Consider the following 19,809-nt stretch of genomic DNA (forward strand, 5'->3'; position numbering starts at 1 on the left):
GGTTCTCTTCTTCTGCTACATTTGTCCCAGGGTTCAAAATCACATATTCGGCCTAGCAGCAGGTGCCTTTACCCCCTGAGCATTTGTCAGCCTTCATCTTCATAAAGACCACTCTAATAGAGGAGAATTATTCACCGAGTGAGGATTTCACCTCTCATGTAGAAGAAAGATTCAGCTTAGGAAGTTGTCGGACGTCAGGTTCAGTTGGGGGGAGGGGAGAGGCTACTGACTTAATAGCTAAACACTGCTAAGATGATGCCGGGACCCCAAGCAAGTTCCATTCCCTGTACCAGGATGATTGACACTACCCAGCCCTCACGCGCCTTCGGGATTCCCTTGCCTTATTCATTCTTTAGTCTTTTTTCCTCCACCAGAGGCCGAGTGCCTCTGAAGTCAGTCTCTGCTTCCTGCTGCATGTTTGTCTGACTTCAGTGTGGATGAATTAGTTTCAGTCTCAGTCTTCTATCAAGTAGACATTTTCATTCGAGGCGGTTATCTCTGACCTGGAAACGATGGCCCTTGTCCTAGAGTGGCTGTGGGATGTTTGGGGGTATGGATGAAGTGACAGCATCCATAAAGTCGACCTTGGATGTGAGCTTAGTTGAAGCCTTTGCGGTGAGTCAAGGACCAGAACACGCTGTCTGGAGTACGCTACTTTTCCTCCTGTTCTCCCTAACAGGCTCTTGGGTGTGGCATTAGGGGCTGATTTGGGTATGATATTGGCTGCCTATTTGTAGGAACATTATCATTTCTTGAAGTTTCCATGTTCTATCCCAACTCTAACCAGCTCATTTATAGTTATCACGTCTCACTCTGAAAATACAGATGGTGACCATTCTCCTACCCCCATCTTCACAAAAGACTAAGATGTACCAATAAAATAAAAATTAAAGCCACAGATCAAGCACTTTCTGTCAGTGCATTCTCTTCTTAGTGAGACCGGGAATGGGAGTGTGCTGGGAGCTGATGCCCTGAAATGGTGCATTCTTTATGAATGTGTCTGGCCTTCCTTCTTTCCTTCCTTCTTTCATTCCTTCTTTCCTTCCTTCCTTTCTTCCTTCCTCTCTTCCTTCCTTTCTTCCTCCCTCCCTCTCTCACTATCTTTCCTTTCTCTTTCCCTCCTTTCTTCCTTTTATTTTTTTGAAATAAAAATCTAATCTTGTGAAATGGAAAGTCTTAATGAATGATGTCTCTGGAGCAAACGGAACCTCTGCATGAAGTTGGCCATGAATCTTAGAGAGTCATTCAGAAGCCCACGTCACAAAGATGATGCCTGGTGTTCAGGCACAGAAGCCTTTCAGCCAGGTCAGTTGAGCCCAACTTTCTGAATTATTCTTGGGCCAGATTACCAATAGGATGTGAAGTGTTTTTGTACCAACTAGGGGAAAGAAGAATCGCAACCAACACATATGTCTTAAAAATCCACTAGGAGAGAAAACATATAAACAACAACAAAAATCTCTATCAGGAATCTCTCTGCGGCTGCTGTTTTGGGATGCCACAGACCTGAGCGGCAGTCTTGGTTAAAAAAAGTTATAGAGGCCAGGGTGTTGGTTCAGTGAGAAAACTGCCTGCCTTGCAAGCAAAGGCACCTGAATTCAGATCCCCAGCACCCATGGAAAACTCAGGTGTGGCAGAGGCATGTGTAACTCAGTGCTGGGTCGGAGCAGTACGGAGACAGATGGAGAACATGGTGATTTTACATGTTCCATGGTTTCCCAAGTGCTTTTCTATCCTTTACACCTCTGTCCTCTTGCCAGCATCCCTTAGTGACACAGGATGGATTTCTCATCCTGGTTTCACAGATGTGGAAAGCTGTCGGCCCTGAGATCACTTTCTAGGTTATAAAGCTAGATGAAGCTAGTTGTTGCGTGAGCCAATATCAGAACCCCGACTTCTGACCTAGAAAATCGTGCATCGTCAAGCCTCACCTTGGCTCTCCGGCTTTCCAGGGACACGTGCAGCGTTTTTAGGCTGTTAGTTTAAAGGGCCATTCCATCCCTCTGGTCGTCTCTCCCTTGGAGTCCACAGAGATTAGACAACTGTCTCAGGGTGGCGTGGCTATAGCGGTGGAAGGGCCTGCTGGCTGACCGGAGTTCATGCTTCCGTACACTCGCCCCTCCTACTGGGTAGTGTTGGAGTTCTCTCATGAAGGAGGGTGATGTAGCCAGTATCCCTGTGAGGCAGGACTGGCAGGCACTCTAGACTACAGCATTTTACTATGGAAGAGCTTCAAGCCTCAGAAGAATGCTGGGCATGCATTCTAAGAACCTTCAGATGTCTGCAGAGCTGGAAGGTTTGGGTGTTGGTTTTTTAAATTTGCCCCACTGTGAACTTTCCGACCTATGATCTCTGTTTGAGAAATGATAGTCTTTCCTTTTGGAGCCCAAGGCCTTTGAGCCCAAGTTTGGTATAGCAATTTCCTCTGAGATAAGGCCCCATCTTGGAGGGAAGTTCCTTAAGACATGGAATGTTCTGAGGGGAGGGAAAACATTCCTCCCTCCAGCGAAGTTTGCTAAGTTAGAGAATAAATCAACCAAAGGCTTCAGAAAGTCTCTGAAACTGACCAGATACCCTAGCTCCTGTCTTCCCCAACCTTACAGAAGCAGTAAAAACTGCCAAGAGGCACTGTCAGACAAGCTGAGCTGTCTTAAAGAGGAGCCCTCCTACCTGTGGAACTGTGTAGGCTGTGCCCTGAGCTCCGGGTTTCTAGCTCTGTGAGCTGTCACCCATGCTGAGGTGGACCTTTGGTGAGAAAGCTGTTGCTGAGTCATTTCTGCTCCTGGAAGTGACCTTTCACCCATAATTCCTGCAAGTAACCCCAGCCTATCACTGGCTCTCTGTCTGGGGTGAGCAGACATATGTTCATGTCTCCCTAAGAACAACATCACACAACACAGAGTTCGCTAAAGCTATGCTGTGGCCCCAGTGTGAAGCATGGAGAGGCTACAAGGGTTGGCTGTGCTGAAGCCCGCGGCCAGCTCAGTAGCGTACAGAAAGGAACAGACAGCAAGGACAGATAGTAGAGGAGGAAATGAGGTGACAGAAGCCACAGTACTGCTCTCTGCATAGAAACCTTCGCGGAGGGAGACCAAGAGGAGCAGATTTTACTCAGCATGGTGGATAAGATCAATCACAGATGTTTATTGAATTTCGTGAATGAAATGACCCTCTCAACAGCAGCACGGTCAAGCTGATTACAAACGTGCCTACCATGTGTCCCAACGGCAACTGGCAAAAGCATGACGCTTAGGCCACCATCAGGCAAGGGCATACTCAAAGGTCCCTTTATCAAACTCTTCCACTTCGTCTTCCCACGTAGAAGAGGGCATGCTACTATATGGGTCTAACAGGATTTTGAAGCATCTGATAATAAGAAGCCCCAAGAAAATGCACAGGATGCCCACAAAGGCAAAGCCAGTCTTTTGCTCCAGGGTCAGGGAGAAGGCAGAGACCTCGTTGACACTCATCTTCGCCGAAGAATTGCCGCAGTAGGCGCTACTCATCCTTCACTGGGGCATTGTGGGGGCTCTTCAGCGTCCCTGCAGGAATCAGTTCTCCGCCTAGACACAGAATGGACCCAGTTTAGCTTCCTCCTTTGTGCAGCGTTGGGCAAGACATTATAAAAGCAGGCATGTTCAAGGTCTCTTAACTCATCAAAGATGTCTGACGGTATCAGGTGTAGACCAGAATGGAATTGGCCCTGGAGATGCTTATTCCCCTGTAGTAGGGCAGAGTTGCCTATGGACCCAGAAATCCATGCCTGCACACGCAATAGCAAGGCAAACATGCAAGTGATAGTCGTCTGATTAACACTAAATGCCTTGGCCTCGCTGGTCCCTGCTTCTTTGATCTGAATTTTCACTGCATTTTTGCATGTAGAGATCATAAGCTGTTCCTGCGGTTTAAGGTCCTTGTGTTTAAGGTCTCTCTCCAGGGCCATTTTGTCTGAAACAAAACTTGATCCTTTTTTTTTTTTTAAATACTTTTCTTTTTCTTTTATTTTTTTTAAAGATTTATTTATTTAGTATGTATACAGTTCTGTCTGTATGTATGCTTGCTGGCCAGAAGAGGGCACCAGACCCCATTACAGATGGTTGTGAGCCACCATGTAGTTGCTGGGAATTGAACTCAGGACCTCTGGAAGAGCAGTCAGTGCTCTTAACCTCTGAGCCATCTCTCGAGTCCCCATAGCCTGCTCCTTTAAACAGTGTAATAGACTCTTTGTTTCAACTCTTGTTTTCATAGCTGCATGCTTACAGTATCTTCTCTATTATATGTACCCCCTCCGTGTGTGTGTGTGTGTGTGTGTGTGTGCACGCGCGCGTGCAAGAGAGAAATTCTCACTCTATAGTCCAGACTTCCCCAGAACTAATGGCCATCCCTCTGCCTCAGCTTTCCTGAATGCTGGGATTATAGGCAAGAGCTGCCACACCTAGTTTAAATGTCACTTTCTTAAAGTGACATTTTAAAATTATGTCTTGAAAATTACCTGAGTGGAAGCAATCCCCAACATCACAACTACGAAGAGATTAAGCACATTATCTGTGTGCTTTAGCTACTTCCCAACCATGTACATTCGTTTTCTGAACCCCTGAGCCAGTGGTTCTCAACCTGTGGGTCGAGACCCCTTGGAGGGTTGAAAGTCTTTTAACAGAAGTCACCCAAGATCATCAGAAACATCAGCTATTTACAATAACTCATAACAGTATCAAAATTACAATTATGGAGTAGCAATGAAAATAATTTTATGGTTGGAGTCACCACAACATGAAGAACTGTATCAAAGAAGTTGCATCTTGAGGAAGGTCGAGAACCACTTCCCTAAATAAACATAAAATCCAAATTAAAGCTGTGTGTTCTTTGTAACTCAGCTAACTTTAAGACAATTCCCTAGTCCTTCTAAACAAGAATCTCATTCTCGTGCCCCTATCCATGACTGATATCCTAAAACTACAGCTAAGATGTTAAAGAAGTTGTCTTTAAATATAGTGGAGTTCCTTATCCATTTTCAGAAAGCAACTGAGGGAGCTGGAGAGATGGCTCAGCGGTTAAGAGCACTTGTTCTTGCAGAGGATGGAGGTTTAATTCGCAGCACACAGATAGTGGCTCACGGATGTCTCTAACTCCAGTTCCAGGGGATCTTACTCCCTCTCCTGGCCTCTGATGGCATCAGGCATGCCCATGGTGCACAAACATAGGTGTGCAAAATACTCATACATATAAAATAAGATAAACTTTAAAAAAGCACACTGAGATAGAACAAGGGAGAGGTGGGGATGTGAGGAGAGAGTAATAAGGCTTACAACTTTCAAACTTAGAAACCCTGATTTTATGAAAGTTGTCTTTGTTTTTGTTTAGGTTTTTTTTATTTTTTGTTGGTTTTTGTTTTTGTTTTTAAAAAGAGCTCAGTCTTCAAACTACCAGTGACAGACACACTCCCTACTTCTGGCATTAGTTGCTTGACATTTTGTTCAATAAAAGGGGAAAACATTTTAAAGTTCCTTTGTGGACACTCTTTCTACAAGTTGTTTTTCGTGTCATAGTAAGTAAAAGTGCGTTTTGTCTGTTTAAAAAATTACCTTTACAGGCTTATGTAAGTAACTCAGAATGACCTTGCCAAAGGCCGAGCTCATTTGCTGTTTACCCTGTAGAAGGCATAGGAGGCATAGGATACAGGATCAAACAATACCTTCTGTTTCGGAATTTGTAAAATGCTGTCAAGTTCATGGTCTTTGTAAGCTACATTTAATATTTGCAAAGGAGGGTGTGGGTAGGGGAGCCAATAATACTCAGCAGTTAAGAAGGGGTCCTACTCTTGCAGAGTGTCAAAATTCAGTTCTCAGCTCCCATGTCAGGCAGCCACTCATAAACACAGGTAATTCCAGCCCCAAGACATCCAGCACCTCTGTCTCTGAGGGCGGCATCACTCATGTGCATGTATCCACACATGTGCACATAAGTTAAGATGACAAAACTAAATCCCTGAAAGCAGAGGGGCCGATAACATTGGTTTACTGCAGCCTCTGTGGTGTGCCCACAGCGCAGGACTTGTTGCCTAGCAGCTGGCAGCGTTCCCAGCAGTTGTTATTCTTTCCTTGCATGGGTTGCCTCAGCTGCAGAGAGCTGCCCTACCACGGGTGTGCTCCCCTGGGGAAGGATGCTGTTCACTGAGTGAGCCGTGTGACTCTGACCATCTCGACTCAAAGGGGAAGATGCTAAAGATGTTGTCTGGCTCTGGAGTTCCACAGGGTAGCAGCTGAGGTTGTTTTGGGTGCAGCTCACAACTCAGCTTTGTCTATATCTACTTCATTCTCCATCCATTTCTAGGTTAGGAGCCCAAGGGCTTTTCTTAATAAACCTTTAGGCCACTAAGCTCTTTCTCCGTGTCTGGTAGCTGAAACAGCCTCACAAATGTTAAAACACCTGGGTAGGTTTAATGATTTGTTCATTTTGCTGTCATGTAAACATGGCCTAAGCAAATTGATGTCATGAAATTAGCTAAATATAGTTACATATTTTAAAGACATAATAGAGTAAACATATATGAGGCGTCATAGCTGGTCATAGAAGAAGCCAATTGCATTGCCCTTGGGCCAATAATTAATTCAATAGTGGTTTTTCGAGACAAGGTTTCTCTGTAGCTTTGGAGCCTGTCCTGGAACTAGCTTTTGTAGACCAGGCTGGCCTCGAACTCCCAGACGTCTGCTTGCCTCTGCCTCCCAAGTGCTGGGGTTAAAGGCATGTGCCACCACCGCTTGGTGACTTTATTCTTAGTAAAACCTGCCAACCAACTAAACAAGCAAAGCAACAAAACAAAACAAAACAAAAAAACCAAAAACATTTTTCAGAAACAGCAATCAAACACACAGCTCACATAATTCTACTAAATTAAAACAAAACGCCTTCCTCATCAGAGATACCAAAGCCCCCGCCCTTCATACACAATTTAGCTAACATATGCCATATAACACTTTGTTCTTAGATTCTTGGACCGTAAGTGAGATAATGAATTAATAGAAAAAAATAACCACTTTCTAAGCTGGCATATCATCTTTATTCAGTAAGTATTGAACTGTAATAAGTTAAATATGTTGGTGGATACAATCATGAAAGAACAAAATTCTTTTTTTAACCTAATCTTTCAATATTCAGAGAACTTGAAGTTTTGTTTATTGGTAGTTGGCATGAACAAGAGGATGTCCATTTGCTTTCAAAAACTGACCATGAAGATAAGCAACAGGATTCAACAGCTCTGCCAGTGTTCCTGCTCTCTCTGGTTAAATTGATGTAATGTGGCCTTCTCAAAAAGACATGAGTTTTAATGTCCAGAGAGAGAGAGAGAGAGAGAGAGAGAGAGAGAGAGAGAGAGAGAGAGAATGTGGATTTTTTTTCCTAGTAACTCTGTGAATTTTCCTTTGTTTTCTCAGGAAACTATATCTTAATTATCTTATATAGACATTGTTCTGTACTAGAAAGCAAGGTGCCAATTTTATATTTGTTCTCTGTTTTTACTTTATTTTATTTTTTAAAGATTTATTTATTATATATACAGTATTCTTCCTTTATGGATCCCTGCAGGCCAGAAGAGGGCATTAGATCCTATTAGAGATGGTTGTAAGCCACCATGTGGTTGCTGGGAATTGAACTCAGGACCTCTGGAAGAACAACTAGTGTTCTTAACGTTGAGTCATTTCTCCAGCCCCGTTTGCTTATTTATTTATTCATTTATTTATTTATTTATTTATTTTTAGTTAGCTTAAATTTTCTGGTGTAGTACTACATCTTCTTGATCTAATCCTTCGCTGTCAGCCTTAATAAGGAAGGATGCTATGAAATGCTTCAAAATCTTCTGAATGGAGTAGGGCTGTGTATGGTGTGTGGATAGACAATTGCTTGTTAAATGAAAAGGTTACCATGACAACAAACCTACTTTGTAGAACTCGGTCTCTCAATTACTACAAATATGAGAGGAAATGCAGTGCTATTTGAACACATGTTGGAAAGTGACCCAAAACTTTTAGGGTGGTGTTGGAAAGTCTAAAGGGTTAAAGGAGTTTAAGTCAACATAGAATATTTTCTTAATTTTTTGTTGAAAAAAATAGAAACTAACATATATCAGCATTTTGCTTGGTGAACTTGGTACCGATGTGCCGTACTGTACAGTATGCTTTTGTGGGAGAGGAAGACATAATTATTTTAAAGTCATAAATGACAAACACAAGACTCCTTAACCTCCTCTGGTCTTTATAGCGTGGAGATACTCTATATGACTGACCACGGGAAAGTTACCAGAGTTGTGAGTACAGACAAATGTTTTGCTTTTCAAAGAGCAGAAGAGGAAATTATGTGTTGGCGATGTGTGACTAAAAGACATTGGATAAGTAACAGTTGGCACTGCCGATAACACGGGCGAGAGGCAATGCTGCACTACTCAGCTTTCCATTGTAGGCAAACATCAAAGTTCATTCTGGCCCTCTGCTTTGGCCATTTCAGCCGTGGTCATGTGAGCCTGATTTTGGTTCTAGAATGTGGAACAGGAGGGCTGTTCACTTGGTAGTTGGAGGGAGAGAAGGACCAGGGTCTCGCTGTACTTTTCAAGGTCATCTCCACAGTGACTTAACTTCTCTTGACAAGGTACACCTCCTCCTAAGGTTTCACTGTCTCCCAGTAGCCCTGTAGCTGTAGCTAAGAGTCAAGACATAATAGAAGGGCCTTGGAGAAAAGCTTCAGATATCTACAGCTAACTCCACCTTTATTTTTACTAGTTTGCTGTTAATATGATGAGCTAGGGACATGGGGACAGCATGGTTTAATGATTTTGGCAATTCATGGACCTTCTCTTGTAATCTCTTTGTGAGGAATATGTGAGATATGCCTGGCTTATGGTGTTTTATGTAGATTTACAGTTACTGAGTGATCCTAATAATTACAGGGTTCTGCAGTCATGAAGACAGTCTGCAGGGTAGGATCACAAAGGTCTAGCCTTACCTACATACTCTTACATGCTTCAGAACAATGACTAGGTTGAAGATCTACTAAATTTAACATAAAACTTGGCTGAAATTATATGTAGCTCCCAGTGTTGAGATTCAAAAGAATTATAATGACTTAAGTTCTGAGACAGAACCTGAACATAATATCTAATAGAAATATTTAGAAAAGGCTTGTATTTGAGAATGAAGGAGAGAAATGTGTTAACTGAAAATTGGGGAGATGATGCTTGATAATTTGCATGAAGTAAATATTCAAATTGAAATTCATCAAAAATCCCTATAAGTTGAAGATATGAAGTGGTTTTTTTGAAAAGCAGACACAATCTTAACTTGAATGGAAACAAAAGGTCTAGAAAGGCAATACCATTATTATGGCTCAGTCAAACACAAATGATTTCATTGATAGTCATCACACTTGTATTCAAAATATTTACTGCAGTACTGTCACATGGTAGTAGATATGGCTTCTCTACTTAAAGAGCTTCCAACTAGCAAGAGAGAGGAGCCATGTTCAAAGAAGAATAAAAACAATTCAGTCTTCTACTTGGGTATTGAAAAAGAGAGACAATCAAGTTCAACATTCACTGCCTTTCTCCTATGTAGTGCTTTACACATACTTTATCTCCTCAGCAGCCACATTGGGTTAATTTTATTATCTTCTGCATATTCAGAAGAAATGGAAAACGATGCTTCGTGTGCACAGCAACGAAGATCTGTATGAATAAGTATAAGGAAGAGAGTGTAGGTTTGAAAGCTCTTCGTAAAGCTAGGATGGAATGTGGAGAGCCATGAAAGGAGGTTCATCAATGGTAGCTCAGCTCTATTAAGCTTGAACAAATGTCAAAACAGCATTTTCCCTAAGCAAAAAATTAAGCATCAGTAGATATTTACAAAGTAAATGTAAATTTGGGCATTGTCAACTCACGATTCTCACGTAAGGAGTCAACCCAGATAATTTTGTGCAGCAGAAAGTTCCTAGTGGGAAGAACACTTTAGATTTGATTATCAAGTAAAACTGATGTAGATGAATGAATGCAAGAATGAGCGATCACAGTACATAGAAGTATCTGCGGCCTTCAAGTTAAGAGAAGGAGACATTATTGAAAGTGAACAATAAAGAAGACAGTAGATACGTCCAGACATCTAAAGTGTTTTCTAGGATAGACTTGCTCTAGACTGAATCAGGAAAATTCTTTTGTAAGTACAGCAAGATACTGTTTGCTATTACCAGACAGGATTTGAACACAGGAAAAAACTCACTATCAATAATCTACAATACATGGTCTTCTTGCCCAGAGAAAATAAGATCTCCCAGAGGACTTACAAGAGTGATCAGGATCATGAATAAATCCATAGTAGGAATGAACACAAACCTAAGAAAGCCAAGGTTTCCAGATGGACCAATGAAAAACTGTCTAGTTCTGTGGGATGGAAACTAAGTACGGACAAGCAAGGCCTGGTATCAGAATTATTTCACCATTATAGAAATTTCTAGCAGGCTAATCAATTGAAGGGAATTTTGGTATAATGACTAAAAAGGAGATAGAATTGGATGGTGATAAAATTTGACAAAACAAGTTTTACTTCTGTGAAAATTAAAGGTGCAGAAGGATAATGCATTCAAATATGAATTGTTCTCAATAAGAAGGACTTAACCAGATATCTGATTTTTCAAAGTAAATCTTAGTCAATCTATTTAATGCTTGAAAAACTGTAGATTACGTTTTAAATAAAAATTGAATTCATAAAAGATGGCTTTTGTTAATATCTTAAAAGGAAAAACTTAGATTTTAATGTTCATCTTTAAACAAAGTGCCATATAGGAGCATAATTGAAAAGGAGATAGACAAAGACCCGAGAAGCTTGCTTATTGATGCAGCTCTGTATAAGTAGGCGGATAAATACAAAATCAGAAGAACATTAGCCTTCTTATTCAAGACATGATGCACTGAGCATCAAAAACACTGGTATTTGAGACCTAGCTTTTCCAAATAATTTCCCAAACTTTCCTATATTATTTGACATATAAAATGAGTACATTGTCTCATTTCAATACCAACTAAGTCTGAAGTTTTTGAGAACATATCACCAAGTTTTCTGAACTATGTGCCTTTCCATTGGTGTGGAGTACATTCTAGAAAATATTGGTCATAACCATATCATAAACAAACAGAGGTCTTCAGTTACAGCCCTGACTACTTCCTGGTGAAAAAGGTCTCAAAATCATGTTCACCTAGGGAGTAAAGACAAATTTTCATTTTCCACAACTGAGAGAGAGAGAAAAGTAAAGACTCATTTAGTTCTGTCAGATCTTATGAGGCTTACCTCAAAAGGAAAATAATATTTTAATACCTGAGAAATAGGTTCTCTGAGAAATAGAAAATGGGAGAAACATGAGAGAAATGAATTACAAAGGAACAAAACGACAAATTGATAAGAAGCCCTTGTGAAAAATGTAACTGTGAAAAGAAGTGAATTTTTCAAAGGAATTTTAATCAAGGTAAAATTTACTTAAATATGATATACCACAAAAATGGACAACACCACGAACACCACTCAGTTTAAATATCAGAATCCCTCCATATAATGGCTGAAGGATTAAAGTGTGTTTTTATACTACTTCTACTACTAATAGAATACTGCTCAGAACTCCAGCCATTGGATTAATGATTAGATACTTTAGCAGTGAGCAGCCAGATTCGAAGCGTCTCTTTTCTCTCATGGCAAATGTCATGCTTGCTCTGTAAGTCCTGATGAGTCATAGCATTGGGCCACGGCAGTACCTGTAGATATCAAAGGCCCAATGTCATGGAGCTGCTTTGTAGTTAAACTGACGATGACGACAACGGCAATAAAACCCCTGGGTTCAGTTATTGCAATAATGTCACTGTGAGTAACCCACCAGGAGAGCCGTTTCATACCTGCTTATGCATGTAGCCTTTCATGTCCATCAATGAATGCGGTAGGCAATGCTTTTTTTCCTCTGTGAACTATTTACTGATTAGGAGCTATCAAATTTGCTTTTTGCAAACAGTTATTCAACTTGCACACAATAACATGCAATAGCAGAAGCCAGTGGTAAAATGTAGGTACCGCCTAAAAATCCACAAGAGCATCCTATATCTTTATTTTAATCAACAGGTTTTCCCCTCATGCTTATTTACCTAGTATTAACACCACAAACATCAAATATGACATAGTTACAATTGGGGTGCAATATGATATTCTAGGTAAAAAGTATTTTAGTGCTAGCCACTAGACAACAGTCTTTAGTGAGAAGATACTTGTCATTTCTTGAAATGAGACATGCAAACTCAAGCTTAAAAAATAATGAGCCCTTCTGTGCATAAACAACAGACTCTACATTAAATACAAGGGTAGTTAAATTCTATTAAATTAAGGAACAGCAGAAAGCATTATTGAGGCCATATCTTCACAGAGGTATCGTTTAGGAATGGATGTGTTGGAATCAAAAGGAAATCCTTAAATTACAAACCCAGATGTCTTCATCATGCTGAAGTACATGCATGCTGGTTTCCTAGAGCTCCAGAACCTTGGAATCTTCAAGAATCTACCCCCCAAGCCCCGTAGACATCAACCTTGGGAGGTTTTCCTTAAGAGAATATTTGGGTGGCTCCTCAGACAACCATTCCTTCCAAAGCACTGGTAAGCTTGATCTGGAAATTCTCAACATGTCTCACCAAAGACGCCTAGACCATCGTTATTATTCTACCTTACGTTGACTCCGGTTGTCTTCCACATATTAAGCTGCAGGAAGCATGGAAACTTCCTACAAGACATCGTGGGAGAAACATCAGCAATCTGTATATACACAACACATTTTTTCCTTTTTTTTTTTTTTTTTCTTTTTTGACAGCACCAGCAGCTGCAGAGGCATTCTTTCCTTTTCAGAATTTGAGCTCACCCAAACCTACAGACTTTCCCTGCCCCCCACCCGGCTCTCTTGTTTCTGAAATCCAAGAGAATAAGGACACATTCTCCTCAGGACTGGCGCTGAAACCCTGTTGGTGAATGCTGAGGAGGGGGGAGAAAGTTACTTCACAGGCAGCCGGGGTGGATGGGCTCACCTTCCATGTTTGTTGCCATGGAGATGAATTCCAGCCAGTAGACTTGTTGGTAGGTTTGTCTGTGCTCGCAGATCGGTTCAATGTAAACGGCGTGTTCCGAGGACCTGCGTGGAGGGAGTCACAGGACCGTGGGTTGCGCTTTTCTGGCCTACGTGTATAAATGTCTGTGTCTGGGTGAGAGACAGGACACAGGCAGCCGCGGAAGGACGTGCGCGAGAGTGTTTGCAGGAAACTGTGTGTGCATGGGTGCATTTCTCTGGTGTGGCAATGTGTAAATATTTGCACGCAGTTGGATGTGCGAGCAAAGGATGATGAGATGGGGAAGGGACTCAAACAACAGCAACAGGGTCTGTTCTTCAGGTCTTAGAAAGAGCGGAGACAAGGGCTCATTTTCATGCACATCGCACCCTGAAGCTTAGCAATCAGGGTTCGTCACTATTTGTGCTTCCTAGAGTAGTGAGGGTTTAATTAATTCGTTGAGAAAATCCTTGCCTCTGCTATGTCCCCAGCTGTGCCGAAGGCATCTCGCTGTGCGTAGAAACAGCGGTCTCGAGTTGTTAGAAGGCGCTACGGTTTTTATATTTCCTTTGATCAGACAAAGGGGGAAAAACGAGTGAAAGGTGTGCTGGTTTAACCGAAAACTGATGCGTCACTTAGTCATTTAGCGTTCGTATGCACAACCCACGCCCCTTTCCTCCTAAGCCCCACCCCACCCCTTCCCGCAGACGCCTGGAGCTGTCCGCAGTGCTGAACGCTGAGGCGGCCCTCCCTCCTGCGAGAAGACGCCTAACTAACTGTGACAGAACCTTTCAGGTAGAGCGAGCTTGGTTTTCTAAAGCGTTGAACATACACATTGCAAACAGACAGAACCGAAAGCAAAGCAGAACACATCAAAGCAACAGATACTTCCCATCTCATCCCTCCTCGAGGTTTCTCCACACTCAGTTTTAATATTTCTGAACTGTGACTGTCCTTTGACTCTATTCCCAGAACCTACCCTTGGCAAGCACCTGTGGATTCCCTATAAGCGTAATTACTCCTCTTATGAACTATTGAATTGTTAACATTTATGGGGCACGTAGATATGGAATTTGGACACTATTATTTCTGTTGTTGTTATTTAGCCGAGAATACATAGTGTGAGTGTGACCAGATTTAGTAATGAAGACAAATTTTATGGCCACCTTGAGTATTATTACTTAAGAAATTTAATGATCTTACAAAAAAGTTGCACAGAAAATAAGTGTCAGTGGAATGCCCAGCCACAAGTGGAAAATCTGCATCACCCCCTTCAAAGCTTGTAGACCATTGAGCAAGAAGAAAGGAAAGATTCTAAGAACTGTGGTGGTGTGCGCCTTTAATTCCAGCACTTGGGAGACAGAGGCAGGTGGATCTCTGTGAGTCTGAGGACAGCCTGGTCTACAAGAGCTAGTTCCAGAACAGTCAGGGCTGTTACACAGAGAAACCCCGTCTTGAAAAAAGAAAAGAAAAGAAGCAGAGGGTGGACCCGAGCAAAACAGTGTTTCCTGGACAAAACAACTCTCTGCCTACTCATGAGCTCACAGCAGTCACACAAGACCTGCACAAGACCAAGCCAGTCCATTCTAACACGGTGTTGGGGAGGGGATCCTGAGCATCCACCCCTAATAGATGAGTTATTAACATTTGATAGCTTCTGTGAGGGGAGACACTTTTCAAGGGTGTGGTTCCTGGTAGGTTGATCAAATTTCTGTAGTTAGCCTCATATCTAGGTGGGGGAGTATGAGGTCAGCACAAATTGGACTCAGTGGATCTTTTTAAAGGAGTTGAGAGTAAGTGAGGACATTATAGGTGGTGAGCCTAGAAGGAGTTGGTAAGGGAAATGAATATGATAATATATTATATAAAATTCTCAAATAGATAATAAAGATATCTTCTGTTTTTTAAAAGTTGCACAAAGCATATTGGGAGCTCACAGAAGGCCATCTTTTAAAAAGTTGTTCCCCCTTTAAATGTAAAGCGATTACAACATCTTAAGGAGTAGCTGACCTAATTGCCTGGCATGAAAGAACAGAGGTATCTTCTTCCGGCGGCGTGCTCATAGCTGTACTGACTTTTTCAAATGTGTTAAGGGCTGCATCCTTTCTTAATACTCTGAACTAAAATAGTTGCTTAAATTTTAATGTAGCTATGGATTTCACATTTGTAAGAATCAGAAGACGCTAATTCAGTAGGTGTAAGGTTATATCCCAGATTCTTCATTTCTAACATCTATTTGAACTGAAGGTAGAAGCTTCTAGTCTTAAAACCATACTTCAACTATCCAGGTACTAGAAGTATTGCATTCTAGCAATGCACTTCCTTATAGAGTCTAAACAGTGAAGTAATTTTCTCTGACCTATATTTTAAGATTATGTAGGTGGAAGTTTCTGTCCTGCCTGGTACCACAGCCATTCAGTCCCAAATAAATGTACAGAGGCATATATTAATTATAAACTGTTTGGCCTATTGGCTCAGATTTATTATTAACTAGCTTTTACAACTTAAATTAACTCATAATTCTTATCTATGTTTATCCACGTGGCTTGGTACTTCTCTCAGTAAGGCATTCTCATCTTGCTTCCTCTGTATCTGGCTAATGACTGACTCTCTGCCTTTCCTCTTTTCAGAATTCTTAGTCTGATTGCCCTGCCAATACTTCCTGCCTGGCTACTGGCCAACTAGTGCTTTATTAAACCAATATGAATGACGAATCTCTACCGTTTACAAGAACATTATCTCACAGCAAGATTATTTTACTGGCTGGAAAGATAACTCAGTGATCAAGAGCCCTTGCTGGTTGTGATGGCTTGAATGAGAATGTTCCCCATAGGCTCATGTATTTGAATACATGGCCTTCAGTTGCTCTAACTGTTTTGGGAAGGATAATGAGGTGGCCTTGTAGGAGGGGTTGTGTCACTGAGGGTTAGCTTTGAGATTTCAAAATACTCTTTCAATTCCCAGTGTCTCTATCTTTTGGTCTCATACTTGTGGATCAAGATTTGAGCTCTCTGGCTGTCTGACTAACTCTACAACTACCCAGGCACAGAGTCAGGATTGTGACTTGGCCCACTCCAACATCCACCCAATCTGCAATCTGTTGAAGCACATAAAGGGCAGGTCCTACAGACCCAAAGCTGCAGGATCGCCATGACATAGGACAACACCAGGATAAGCAAGAGGAGTCCCAGTGAGAGCCCAGCATTGATAGTGTAGCAGACACCCGAGGCCTTGAACCAGACCAATGACTCTTTGCAGTGAACACTTGCAAGGAAAGATATATGGATAAAAGGCTTCATTGCATGTCTCACTGTGTCACACTACAGCTTCCATGATGAGATTAATTTTTTCTTTTTGTTTTTTCCTTTCCTTCTTTATTTTTCTCTTAAATTTTATTTTATTTTATTTTGGGGGGTGCAAGAGCAGAGGGAAAATGCAAAGGGATGGGGAAATGAATGGAATGGAGATGCACGATGTGAAAGACACCAAGAATGAATAAGAAGAAAGTTGTGTTTTAAAAGATGTGAGTTCTCAGTAACTTCTCCAGTGCTGCCATGCCCACCTGCCCATTGCCATGCGCCTGCCATGATGGCCATGGACTCTAACCCTCTGGAACTAGAAGCCCAACAGGAATTCTTTTCTTTGTGCCTTGCCTTGGTCATGGTGTTTTATCACAGCAAAAGAAAACTTCCTAAGACACTGCTCTTCCAGAGGACCCCAGTTTGGTTCCCAACATGCACATGACAGTTCACAGTCAACTGTAACCCCAGTTTCAGGGAATCAGAATTCCTTTATATACATGTACATAAGTACACACATGATATACATGAGTGCATATTACACAGAATTAAAAATAAAAATAAATCTTAAAGAAGAAGTTATTGTAAAAAAAAAAACTAACCTATTTAAATAAGCCGAGAAATTATTCTTGTATCATTTTGTTTGTAGACCATTAATAAAATATTTGTGAAGTTAATTAATCTTATTCTAATTTTTGTGGCATATGAACCCAGGCTATGTTTGACATCCCTCCTCTTGTGTGTGTGTGTAGTGGGGACAAATGTCCTATGGTACGTATTTAGAGGTCAGCAGACAACTTGGAGGAGTCAGTTCTCTTCTCTATGATGTGAGTCCTGGAGATTGCACTTAGGTAGTAAGGTTTGGGAGCAAGTACCTTTAAGCACTAAACCATCCTGCCAGCCCACTCTGTATTTCCTCAGTGTTCTCAGGGGCTCTTAAACACAATCATTTCTTTTAAAAGCCTGGCTTAAAGGGTCAGAGCCAAGTGACATGAATCTGATTTAGAGTCAAACTTCATTTCAGTAATGATTATCATAGCTAGAGATTTTTTAATTCTTATTTTACGACTTTAAATATAGTTCTAGGGTAAATGCCCATGAAGCCCTATGTTAAATACCAGTATGCTAGGGTTAAGGAGATGATTCATCAGCTAAAGTGTGTACTGCAGCTCTAACAACCACCTGTAACTCCAGCTCCAGGGACTCTGATATCTTAGTTTTGCCTCTGTAGTCACCCACATGCAGGTGGCACGCGCACAAGCGCGCGCGCGCACACACACACACACACACACGCACGCACACACACACACACACATACACACATCGAGAGAGGGAGAGAGAGAGAGAGAGACCACATAAATAAATAAAAATAAATCTTTAAAAGCACTTGGATGTTACACATTTAATTCTCACTCTGTATAGAAGACCAGGAGAGTGTTTTTGTTTGACCGTTGATGTCACAAGTCCATGCATAGGTTTTGAAGGTTGCTCTGGGGGATTGTCTGCCTTTTTTTTTTTTAAAAAAAAAAAAAAAGACTTATTTTATGTGTATGAGTGTTCTGCCAACATGTATGAATTTGCATCATGCATGCCTGGGGCCCACAGAGGTTGAAAGAGGGCATCGGATCCCCTGGAGTTGGAATTATGGGTGGTTGTAAACTGTCATGTGGGTGCTGAAATCAAGCCCAGGTCCTACGCAGGGAAAAAATACTCTTGGCTGCTAAGCCATCTCTTCAACTCCCTGGTTTTCTATTTTTAAAAAATCATACATCATTTAATACAATCCTTCCAGTTGATGTTTTCGAACTGATGCCAAAGGAAAGCTTTAATTGCAAATTAAGTTCTTTGGTGTTAGTTGGCACATGACCTTGATCTTTTCAAGCTAGCTGGAAGAAGATGCTCTCAGAAGTCTAAAAAGTGGCCCGTTCAGGAGCGTGTGATTAGAAATCCATTCTGTTCCACTTTCTTTGCTGGGATCCAAAATAAATTAGATTTGTTATCTGTCCTTGAGAAGATTTGTTATTGTAAAGCAGTGCAAAACTTTTACAGAGTTATACTTCTATAGAAATTAATATACTACTTGTGTTTTATTCTTTTTTTTTTTGCAAAAGAACTGGTAAATTAACGCAACTGCAGTGAACATGTGCCCTTCATGTCCTTGCACAACAAAAGAAATGAAACTCATTAATGGCTTTCTGAAGTAATGAGAGTCACCTATACTTTCAGGGACTATGATCTGTTTCCAGAATAGAAGCCAAGTTGTGATTGACATTGTACAACTCCTGACAAAATCACCTTTAACATGCTTTGGTGCTACATTTGACTTTATCTGCAAATACTCTATTGGAAGGATTCCTAGTTTACACAAACTGCTTGATTCTTTATAGAGTTGTTATTAGATATTAGTTGACATACATACAATGTTGATTTTATATATGTGTGTGTGTGTGTGTGTGTGCATTTGTAGTTAGTCAACACATAGCCTACTACTTTATCTTTAAGATGCTGTGCAGTTTAGAAAGCTTGGAAATTTCCCAAGAAGTACTTCTTGAAATGCAAATGGAACACTCACACCCACTCCTCATTTAAATCAAACCAGAGCAGGAGCTGTGTTTTTTTTCTCATATATTGTGAAGACTGTGTGACTGGTTGTGTTTATTGCTTCTTTTACTTCCCAAAGAGACCAGAGTCAAATTAATAACTAAAAATTTTCACCTCATATATTTTTTTAAAAAAATTGTTTCTTTTCTCTATTTAGTTATTTATTTTTGTATTGTTTTTTAAATTATTTTTAAAAAAAATTCAGATTATGGTCACCTGTAAAATTAGTGTCATAAAATCAGAAGTGGAGAAATAAAGTCATTTACTCACAGCCAAAATAATGATTGTTAGGTGAATGTATATGGCAGGTTTATGTACGTATTTATATAATTTATTTTAGCAGGATACTGAAAGATAGGAAACTATATAACCTAATTATTATTGGAATAAAAATCTAAATTATAATCTTAAACATTAAAATGCTTTTTAATTTATTTTATTGAGCTACGCATTTTTCTCTGTTCCCCTCCCTTCCTCTCCCCTCCCATTCAGTTCTCTCATGCTCCCAATTTACTCAGGAGCTCTTGTTTTTTTCTACTTCCCATGTAGATTAGATCTATGTATGTCTCTCTTAGGATCCTCATTGTTGTCTGGGATTGTGATTTGTAGGCTGGTTTTCTTTGCTTTATGTTTAAAAGCCACTTCTGAGTGAGTACATATGATAATTGCCTTTCTGGGTCTGGGTTACCTCATTCAATATGTTTTCTAGCTCCATCCATTTGCCTGCAAATTTCAAGATGTCATTATTTTTCTGTGCTGTGTAGTACTCCATTGTGTGAATGTATCACATTTTCCTTATCCATTCTC

General features: G+C 40.8%; 1 protein-coding gene across 3 annotated transcripts; it reads right to left on the reverse strand.

Moving 5' to 3' along the window:
- Window positions 1–3,124: 3,124 nt before the first annotated feature.
- Ctxn2 (cortexin 2) lies at window positions 3,125–13,711 on the reverse strand. Of its 3 annotated transcripts, none has more exons than XM_048459880.3 (2): window positions 13,085–13,711; window positions 3,125–3,563 (listed from the first exon to the last, which is right to left on the reverse strand). In XM_048459880.3, the coding sequence occupies exon 2, from the start codon at window positions 3,504–3,506 to the stop codon at window positions 3,261–3,263; it is 246 nt and encodes an 81-aa protein (XP_048315837.3). In that variant the 5' UTR covers window positions 3,507–3,563; window positions 13,085–13,711; the 3' UTR covers window positions 3,125–3,260. The 3 variants fall into 3 exon arrangements, with proteins under 3 accessions (XP_048315837.3, XP_085552362.2, XP_048315838.3); XM_085696236.2 differs by lacking the exon at window positions 13,085–13,711 and adding an exon at window positions 12,730–12,912; XM_048459881.3 differs by lacking the exon at window positions 13,085–13,711 and adding an exon at window positions 12,493–12,701.
- Between the last annotated feature and the right edge of the window lie 6,098 nt (window positions 13,712–19,809).

The sequence above is a fragment of the Myodes glareolus genome, chromosome 10 (genome assembly GCF_982192425.1).
Source record: "Myodes glareolus chromosome 10, mMyoGla1.1, whole genome shotgun sequence".
Classification (NCBI taxonomy): domain Eukaryota; kingdom Metazoa; phylum Chordata; class Mammalia; order Rodentia; family Cricetidae; genus Myodes; species Myodes glareolus.

What these genes read in the sequence shown, in the direction of transcription:
- Ctxn2 (XM_048459880.3), bottom strand. Translation starts at nt 3,506, where the DNA reads ATGAGTAGCGCCTACTGCGGCAATTCTTCGGCGAAGATGAGTGTCAAC.